Source organism: Schistocerca cancellata, chromosome 11, assembly GCF_023864275.1.
Source record: "Schistocerca cancellata isolate TAMUIC-IGC-003103 chromosome 11, iqSchCanc2.1, whole genome shotgun sequence".
Classification (NCBI taxonomy): domain Eukaryota; kingdom Metazoa; phylum Arthropoda; class Insecta; order Orthoptera; family Acrididae; genus Schistocerca; species Schistocerca cancellata.
Genome location: NC_064636.1, coordinates 10,907,103 through 10,917,911, shown reverse-complemented (window position 1 = coordinate 10,917,911; position 10,809 = coordinate 10,907,103). Strand labels below are relative to the sequence as shown.

Below are 10,809 nucleotides of genomic sequence, written 5' to 3'. Positions count from 1 at the left end.
TTACAAAAATATCAGTGCAAGGTTGCCACCACCTCCCCTTAAGTGTTTAAAAAGTCTACTGTACATACTTTATTTTTTTTTAAACTACCAACAGCAAAGAGATGCACAAAGAGTTGTTCTTGTGGGGCAAACGCAACTGAAAGGCTGTTTTGTAAAATGCACAACTCTTGTTAGTGTTCCCAGTCAGCTGGCTCAGGAGGGGAACAGTTTTTATGGAATTTATGTCTCTGCACCCTGTGTAACGCCGGTCGAAAGAACAGATGCCGGGGTGTGTATCCTGTAAAGGAAGACACTATCTACCTTCCTTTAAAGAACAAGAGACACCACAGCCTATGTGCAACAGAATAAATACAATATATAATTTTAGATATATTTTTCCCACATGGAATGTTTCCCTCTATTATATCCATAGAATAAATACAATATATGTTTTGCCATCCCCTTTACAACAGTCAACTAGTTTAGGTGTTTGGCCCTTATCAGCAACTTGCTGTCTCCTATAGTGTTGCATTTATTTGGCTGTACACATACATAACCTGAAAAGCATTTTAGATTACCAAATCAATCCGCACTGGAAATTTTAAACAAGACACAAAACTGTATGACACTTCATTTATTACCAGACCTGTGTGTTACACAAATTATTTAAAAATCACTGACAACAAGGATGGAGGCAAATAGCATGCCAGCCAAACAGAGTAACTTTTAAAGAGAAGACAGCACATTCTCCAAACGTGGCAGAGTGCCCGTGACACTTCGGCAGACGACCTCGGACCTGTCGGCGGACTTCCGAGTCGCCGCTTCAGCGTCAGTCCCGCTCCGCGATGGCCGTCAGGTGGACGTCGATCTCCTGCTCTGTCAGAATCCTGGAATGACACGAGTTAATGACAGCGTCGTCGTCTCGATAACTCTGTTAAATTAAAACTGAGGAAAAAGTCTAATGTGTGACACTACACATCTGACAGGCTACTGCCACTGAATGAAACCATTATTCTGGTAACATTTTATAACATCTGTCAATATAATAATGTTTGTAAAAGCAACATTAAGAAGAAGCTTTTGACAATCTCGATTGAAATAATGTCCTCGGAATTAAGTTAACACGAATAAAATACAGGGAACAAAATGGTATTTACAAACTTAACAGCAACTAGTTTGCAGTTGTAAGAGTGAGTACACGATAGGTAAAAACGAATAGTTGAAAGAGGAGTGAAACAAAGTTGTAGCCTATCCACAATGTTACTCAATCTGTACATTGAGCAAGAAGTAAGGGGAACCGAGGAGAAATTTGGAACAGGTATTGAAGTCCAGGGGGGAGAAATACAAAATTGGGCATTTGCAATGACATTTTAAGTCTGTGTCTATTAGAGATGGCGAAGAATTGGAACAGAAATTAGATGGAATGGAATGGATAGTGTCTGCAAAAGGTTTTAAAAGATGAAATTTAGCAAAAGCACAAGGGAAATGGAAAGTAGTCTAATTAAATCGGGCAATGTTGGGGAAATTGCATAAGAGCTGAGACAGTAAAAGTACAAGATCAGTTTTGCTGTTTGGGCAGCAAAACTGGCAGCAGAAGAGAGGATATAAAATACAGACTGGCAATGTGCAACTTGCAAAATTAGGGACAAAGAAAGCTTTCAGTTTTTTAGATTACAATGTGTGTCCCAATAGGAATCTACAAAGCAAGGTTTCTATTCGAGAAGGTGGCAGGAGAGGGGTTGCAGTTTGTTACCTACTTTCTCCCATAGCTCTATATTAATCCCCACTTTTAACATGCATGTTTAATAACTGTAACACTGAAATATATAAAATGTTTCAATATAATAATAGTACATTGTCTGCTTACCATAAGGTAAATAGAATATTTTAATGTCACTTTGCTGAGAGAGCCAAAAGCAATTCCAAAAATCAAGTTCCGGAATTGTTTCAGGGATTTGAAAACGGTCTTAAGCACATAACATCCAATTGAGACTTTTTAGAGCGATAATATCGACGTGGATGAAATTCGTTTCAGAAACAAAAATCCTTGTTCTGTTCTGAACACACCTTATATCCAACAATTTAAATGCTTCTATGAAAAAGTTTTGTGGAGGTTGTGAGCCTCTTGACTCCCCCTGATAAGATTGCACAGTGTAATTTTCTAAATCGTCTATCTTTTTTTTTCCAGTCAGGTGGCAATGCTCACTAGTTATCTAAAGACATTGTGGTCGGTGAAAATGAATCACTTATAGTCTAAGAACACAGTTCCACCACCAAAGCTTATTACAAATACTGGGTAAGCCCTTTAGCGACACTTCTCAAATTGTGTACATGTTCGGTCAGTGAAACGTACACAATTTGTCGAATGATTAAAAAGTTTGCAGAAAGTTTCAGCTGCTGATGTTATGACACTGAGGTGATTGTGTCTGCCCATCTGCTAAAAATATTGTCTCAGTAAGTGAGAAAGTAGCTCCAGGTTCCCCGAATCTCAAACCGTCATCCCTCGCGAGAACTTTTACGAGATTCAACTGACGCAACTTCTAGTGATAACTGTGGTAAGAACTGGGTACAACTGGCTGATGCAAAACCAAAATAAGGACATCAGGTTCGCGAAGAGTCACCTTTCGTGACGAGACCCATTTCCAACTGGACAGTTGCATCGATCACATACAGCTGCCAGATTTGGGCCAACAAACCTCAGGCAACACTCGATACAGATACAGACGGCCACAGTTTGGAGAGGATAATGGGTGTGGGGGGAAAAAGATTGTGAATGGCAGAGGTTATCGCAACACGGTGAGTTTCTTTGCCCCAAACAGAGTGAACGGACCTCGTGAACGAGTGGTCTGAGCAAGGTGGCACCACCTGCGGTACCAGCTGTGCATCACACACTGTCACGGGAGAGATTTCCGGTCAGCGCCACATCGCAACACTGAGGCAACTACCGGCCACCGAGATCTCTTGTCGTGCGACTGTTTCCTGTGGGGGTTACCCGAAGTTACTCGTGTGCTAACACACAAAACATTTCTTGGAATTACGGAACCAAACTGTGTGTTACTGTGGAAATCTGTCCGACAGTGTGCGTAAGTGAAATTAAAATTTTTGGAAAGGAGCAAGTGTTTGTCAACAAAGTTTTAGCAGACATATGTCTGATACTGTTTTTCACACTTAATTGTTTAAAATAGAAATATTTCAGCATTTAATGCTTTTGTGTCATTCACAAGTTCAGTAGTACAATCTTACTGTAGCACCATTAATTTGTTCCGATTTTTGAGAAAATTCAGAGCAATCTTCTTTGAAATTAAAATATATGAATAATTTTTTTATGTTCAAACAAAGATCCATTTTGTTCGTTTTTCCATTTAGTTGACAACACAAATTCTTTCACAATATTTTCAGGTACGCAAAATAATTTGACGATCTGTCAAAATCCCGACGATTTGCAGAATACGGGATAGTGGGAACTGAGTGCGACCGAATGCCGTTTGCTCGCCCTCGCCAACCGGTTGCAGTGAGAGAACGCTAAGTTCTCTGATGCTCTGTTCAGAAGGGTCGGTTACTGGTGTTTATGTAAAGGTTTTCAGCAGGCCCTTCTAACAGAGGGCACCTCGCATAAAGAAAAGACAGGTACGGGATAGCAGCTTAAACGAGTATTCCGATAAAGGATGCTCGGCAAACTTAGTCTCGACGGAATTCTGTGCTCCTCAGTTCGAACATATTTGAAGAAGTAAAATAGCCGAGTTACACCATTAATGATTACTCTGGCTTTAGTCACCTGTGACCTAGGAAAGCGTACTCAAAGACTGTACCTGTGTCATTGTTCCAAACTATTAATTTCCTCGCTGCACAAGAAGAAATGCTCGTATATTTATGTTCGGCTCTAACCAGCCACCTAACAGCACGTCAGCTCGGCCTTCCGACAAATCGGCTCACTGATCGGGAAGGTTGCGCCATTTGGAAACCGTGAAGGTAACGTGAAAAAGTGATGTGCAACATTCTTAAGGCACAATATGGAAAACAATCCCAATGTGTTGATGGAGGACTATGCGGATGAGAAGTTAATTAAAAAGTAACTTATGGATAACTGAAGACTACTGTAGTAGTTCTTGTTCGTAACTGTATTTCAAAATGCTGTACCCAGTTATATTCCAGTCCCACGTAACAAAGCATACGATACTAACAAATGTAGTTGCCGTACAAAATATTGTTCCTCCATATACAAAATTTCTGATCAAGGCCAGATGTAGTATTTACATACATACGTACATACGCATGTGCGGGTGTGCGTTTTGATGGCACTTTTAATATACAGGGTGTGGAAAAACATTTTGACCAAAGTGTAGGGCAGAAAGACAGCATCAAGTGAAGGAATCTGAGTGTAGGAACTACGGATCACAGTTGCATATTTTTGGTGCTATACAAACTTGACTGAAATTGGTGTACGGATGTCTTTCCTCGAAGTGAAAAGTAATTCACAGAAAATGTGTATGCAAACAAAATGTTTGGACTAATTAATGGTGAAGAGAGAAGAAAAACAAAGCCTCACATACACGTCTACTGTACTTAGTTGACATACAATACGCAGTTCTTTACAAATCTAAACAATCACATATCCATGTTTCAGGCTGCATGTCCTATGAAGGTCAAAGTAAACGAAAAATGAGTATGCACTTGTACACAAACTTCCCATAAGTTAACTAACACAGGTATCTCACAGCAAATGTTCAAACCGGCCACCATTATCATCCCACATTAGAATATCGCAAGCCCGGTCTGTAAACATCAAATGTTCACAGAAATGCGGCTGTTGTGCTACTCGTCGTAGGAACCGATCGACAAATCCCAGACGCCCAGGGAAGTCGTCCGGACTCACAACTTTTACCTTTTGTTGCCGGAAAGGATACAGAACGATCTTGTGAACGACACTTCAGGCCCGATACTGGTCCACAGCAACTTCACGTGCAATTCGTCTCTTATTTGTCATCGGATCTTGCTCCGTGTGATTTAACACATTTTCAAACTTTTACTATACGAACACAGCACCTTGCCTGTATCGTGTTTATTAGCTCGTAAAGATCCTGTTGCTCTCTTAAGTTTGTCAACTGTCACAAGTGTATTTTTCCGAGGCGGCTTTTGGTGCGGATAACATTCCCAGAAAATCCCGCGGCCTGCCCTCTTACTGCAACCGGCGGCCCCGTAGCCCGAGTGTGTCTCATTTAGCTCGTTCCGTGCGAAACCGTGAGTCGTACAAATAAAAAGAATACACTTTATACTCTAAATTTCGGAGAGCATTCTCAGGTTTGCACAAATAAAGCGAGTTGGAGAATATACTTCACCCGAGAATGTTCTTAGCACGAGTATATGGGTGGGGGATGTTGCTCAAAACAAAGAACAAATACTGATTTCGTATGAACAAAACTAGAGGAGCTTTCCAAAAGTGGAGAACATTTTCTGTTTTCTGAAATGAGCTCTGTAGCATACTTCAAGCTGATTAAGTTCAGTCAAGGTTAAGTTTCGAGTTGAATGACAGAATTTATGCTGCTCGGAAGGCAAAATGAAATGTACACAGCTCGAAGAAATAGTGAATTGAAGTTTGTAAGGGTTTAATAATAAAAACATTACCTGCCCGGCGAACTTACCAAATGGCTTCATTTTATTCTGCTTTCTGCCCTACACTTTTAGTCAAATTGGGTCTGTGCACCATGTATAAGTATATAATGGATCTTTTTGGTTTAACTGACTGACTTTTATGACACTATTTGAAGGATTATGGTACTGATATTTCACAATATTTTCAGAATATTACTAATGTGATCAATTACGCATTAACTTTGTAGACTCTCACCCACGTACATACACAGAGACAGCAAATGTATTAAATTTTTTTTATAAAAGGTGTTAGCCAGTTCGAGTAAAATTAATTGACGGTCCAGTCTTCAACTCGAGACTACAGGACCGAGTACCGATCGGCACGAATTGAAAAGTCTGCACTTCCCATTACACGACAGGTTTCACAGGCTACAAATGAAAGAAGTACGTACCTGAACTTCGGATTGTCCTTCGACACCACCCCAACTTCAATTTCAGACGGCTTGAAGTCTACCGCCAGCACAGATGACAGGCAAGATATTGCCAACTGTAACACGAGTAAAACAGTGAATTCACACATCAATGTTATCTATAAACTATGCTCATATTCATATTTACTAAATACAAAGTGTTTCAAAAAGAGCTCACTTCCAAATTTTTGTATACTGTAGGAACATTAAGCTGCACAATCCCGAGTTATACAGTCTGACAGAAAATTCGTGCGCACGAAAATAAGTGTGTGTGTGTGTCGATTGGAATTGTACCGTATTTCTTTAATCGCACACTGTCAGGTAGCACCACAGGTATTACAAACAACTTGAACCACCACTGTAACAGATAACAGTTACCCATCTATAGTATTGCGCAGGTCACTGTTTGGTACACATGCCATTTTCCCACAAAAGCCGGTTTTCATTACTGAACAGCATTCTGCCAGCCAATCGTATGCAGGCACACAGGTACTATGTGAGAAATATCCCGGTACCACAGTGCCGAAAAATTCAACGATAACTAGACTAACTTTCCGTTTCCGGGATCAGTTTCAGGCGAGAAGAAAACCGAGACACCATTTTTTTTTTTTTTTTTTTAAAAAAAAGTCAAACTGTGCTCACCTTCGAAACGTCTCTCGAAGCTATCTGTCGAAGCTTATTTTGTACAATAAGCGATTCAGAAGTTGAAATGTCGTGCACACACTGCTGCAAAATGACCTCAGGGCTGAACACTAAAGAAGAGGCACGGAGGAGCTGACAGTGCTCTATGAAGAAAAGCGACTGGTATACTGTTTGTCATTTCGCCCACGTGTTGACAACTGCGCAATTAAACAGAAAATCCACCCGTCTTTTGTGGAAACACTGTGCACTGTCCGGTGTGCCATATTTTACCACTACTGAGTACTCCACGGGCCACCGTACGGTGCTCGGCGGAAGGTACCCGGATACTGTTATTAGTCATTTCCTTTACCGTTCCACTTGCAAAAAAGAACGAGGGAAAAATGTATGTCAATACTTCTCCATACAAGCCATAATTTCTCTCGTATTATCTCCACGGACCTTACATCGGTTGCAGCAGAATAGTTCTGCAGTTGGCCACAAATGCCGGTTCTCTAAATTTCCTCCGTAGAGCATTGCAAAAAGAATGTCTTCCCTCCAGGCATTCCCATTGAATTTTATGAAGGCACCTGCACAATACTTACCTCGAGGTAATAAATGGTGCAGCACGCCACCGAAATGCTCCGACGTATTTCTTTAATCTGAACCCGTCGGGATCCCGATCGCACGAGCGGCACAGAAGAATGGGTCACTTCGTTCTCGTACACGTATTGTGTCGTCTAACAGTGGGCCCAATTTTCTTTGAAATATGGTGAGCTGTGCTGTGGTTAACAGAACACTGGATATTATTAACATCAGTACGAATGTACTCCACAAAATGGACTTAAACGTGGCAGAAATAAGTTCATTCGTGCATTACTAAGTGAGGCAACCATTTTGCACACACGTTGACAATTTGCGAGGGGTTGTGAAATACGTACTCGCTACTTCCCCACATTGGCGACTTCTCTATCACCGGTACTACGCCACTCGACAGCACAAATAAACGAGGCCGACTAGCAATGCCGTACATCAGTGTGAGGATAGAGTACCTCTTCTTGCAAGTGGGTGTGAGTGTTCGAGAGAGAGTGTTTGTGCTGCAGCAACAGAACTGGGCACTTCTGGAAAGTGCAGTGCCAGGGAAGACCATTTGTTAGACCAGCAAATAGTAAGAGATATGTCTCTGTTGCCAGAGAATAAAAAACTGCTAAGAATTCACACAGTGGAGGGCCACGGGTTAATTCTGTCGACACTGGTGGCTTGTTATTGTTAACACTGTAACGGCCAAAAAGTTCATTTAGACTGACTCAGAGCTGATCTAAAGCAAACTTTTATGTTCTGGTAATGGACAAAGGTTGTAAATTTATCTCTCTTTTTCTTCTAATTCTGTCCCAATTCAACAGAAAGGAGTTTCTTTGGGCCAACAAAAAACTGATTTGTTGAGCATACAAGTGATACAGATTTTTTTTTTTTCATAATTGGTGGGGTTTGTTAGAGCCAATGCCAGAAGAGCGACTTTTGTTCGAGTAGGTGACATTTACTACAGGGCAATGACAAGAATTGATTTGTTTGGAATTTTGACACAGCTAGACCTTCGGTAGTCATCACTTAGGATGCATCGTAAAGGAACAGGAATGCTCAGCAAAACATATTTAATTTTACACTGTTAACTAACGTGAAAAAAAAAAAAATTTTTTTGCAGTCTTCGAAAGGAGGAATTACAGCATTCTTTACTGAAATAGCTTGTTTCACTCTTTCTTCTGATAAGGTCATGGTTATCTGGAGTCTATGCCAAAAATAAATAATCCACAGCATTACTCTGCTACATCTACACGATTACTTTGCTATTCACAACAAAGTGCCTGGCACAGGGTTCAATGAACCACCTTCAAGCTGACTGTCTTCCGTTCCACTCTCAAACGGCGCGTGGGAAAAACGAGCACTTAAATTTTTCTTTGCGAGCCCTGATTTCTCTTATTTCATCGTGATGATCATTTCTTCCTATGTGGGTGGGTACCAACAGACTTTTTCCAATCGGAGGAGAAAACTGGTGATTGAAATTTCATGAGAAGATCCCATCGGAACGAAAAACGCATTTTGTTTTAATGGTTGCCACTATCTCCTGTATTTCGCGATAATACAAAACGAGCTGCCCTTCTTTGTACTTTTTTGATGTCATCCGTCAGTCCCAACTGACGTGGATCCCACACTGTACAGCAGTACTTCAGAATAGGGCGGACAAGCATGGTGTAAGCAGTCTCTTTAGTAGACCTGTTGCACTTTCCACCATACAGATATCTTATCTAAATCATTTTGCAAGTTGTTTTGATCATCCGATGACATTACAAGACAGCAAATGACAGCATCATCTGTAAACAATCTAAGACGGCTACTCAGACTGTCTCCTATGTCATTAACATAGATCAGGAACAATAAAGGGCCTATAATACTTCCTTGGGGAATGCCGGATATTACTTCTGTTTTACTCGATGACTTTCTGTCTATTACTACGAACTGTGACCTTTCTGACAGAAAATCCTGAATCCTGTCACACAACTGAGGCAATATTCCAGAGGCACGCAGGTTGGTTAGAAGATGGTTGTGAGTAACGCTGTCTAAAGCCTTCTGGAAATCTAAAAGTATGGAATCCATTTGACCTCCCCTGTCGATAACACTAATTACTTTGCGAGTATAAAGTGCTAGTTGCATTTCGCATGATCAATATTTTCTGAATCCATGCTGAATGTGTGTAAATAAATTGCTTTCTTCCAGGTACTTCGTAATGTTCGAATACAGTATATGTTCGAAAACCCTACTGCAAATCGATGTTGGCGATATGGGCCTGTAATTCAATGGATTACTCCTACTTCCCTTTTTGGGTATTGGTATGACTTGAGCAATTTTCCAGTCTTCAGGTACGGATCTTTCTGTGAGCGAGTGGTTGTATTTTATCAGCATACTCTGAGAGGAACCTGACTGGTGTACAACCTGGCTAGAAGCCTTGCCATTATTAAGTGATTTAAGCGGCTTTGCGAGACCAAGACTATCTACTTCTATGTTTCTCATCTCGGCAGTTGTTCTCGATTGGAATTTAGGAATATTTACTTTGCCTTCTTCAGTGAAAGAGTTTCGGAAAACCGTGTTTAATAAATCTGCTTTAGTGGCGCTGTCATCAGTGATTTCAATGTTGTTATCACACAGTGAAGGTACTGATTGCGTCTTGCCACTGGTGTGCTTTATATATGACCAGAATCTCTCTGGGTTTTCTGCCAGATTTCGAGACAGTTTCATCATGGAAATTATTAAAAGCACGTCGTATTTAAGTACGTGCAATATTTCGAACTTCTGTAAAACTTTGCCAGTCTGGGGGATTTTGCGTTCTTTTAAATTTGGCATGCTTTTTTTGCTGCTCCTGCAACAGCAATCTAACCCATTTTGTGTACCATGGAGGATCCATACCATCACTTATTAATTTATGTAGTATATATATCTCTCAATTGCTGTTGATACTATCTCTTTGAAATCATTCCACAACTTTTCTACAATTACATGACCCTATCAGAAGGAGTGAAGACCGTCTTAAAAAAGACCATAAGAACATTTTATCAGCTTAGTGAAATAGATATGCTTTGCGTTTCTTTTTTACGATTAAGGCATGCAGCCTAGCAGCAACTACCTTGTGCTTTCACAACCATTTACGCTTTGAGTGGGCTCATGAACTAATTGTTCAAAATAATTTCCTGAGAAAGCTTTCAGTACAATTTCAGATGACGTTTTATGTCTGCCGCCTCCTTTAAAAGTATAATTTTTCCAGCGTATCGAGGGTAGATTAAAGTCACCACTGACTATAATTGTGTGGGTGGGGTACCGATTTGATATGAGACAAGTTTTCTTTGAACTTTTCAGCAACTATATCTTCTGAGTCTAGGGGTCGGTAAAACGATCCAATTATTAGTTTAGTCCGACTGTCAGGTATAACCTCTACCCATACTATTTCACACGAACTATCTACTTCAATTCTGCTACAAGGCAGACTACCTCTGACAGCAATAAATACTCCACCACCAACTGTATTTAATATATCCTTTCTGAACACTGTTAGATCATTTGAAAAAATTTCGGCTGAACTTATTTCCGGCTTTAGCAAGATCTC

General features: G+C 40.5%; 1 protein-coding gene across 1 annotated transcript in view; it reads right to left on the bottom strand.

The window, feature by feature from the left end:
* Positions 1 to 598: 598 nt before the first annotated feature.
* Positions 599 to 10,809, bottom strand: part of LOC126108700 (proteasome subunit alpha type-6-like) — a 31,987-nt gene continuing 21,776 nt past the window's right edge. Inside the window, exons 6-7 of the mRNA XM_049914017.1 lie at positions 6,021 to 6,115; positions 599 to 866 (exon numbers count right to left, since the gene is read on the bottom strand). Of these exons, the coding sequence (XP_049769974.1) occupies positions 809 to 866; positions 6,021 to 6,115 (153 nt within the window). The 3' untranslated portion in view covers positions 599 to 808. The remainder of the gene's footprint in view (positions 867 to 6,020; positions 6,116 to 10,809) is intronic.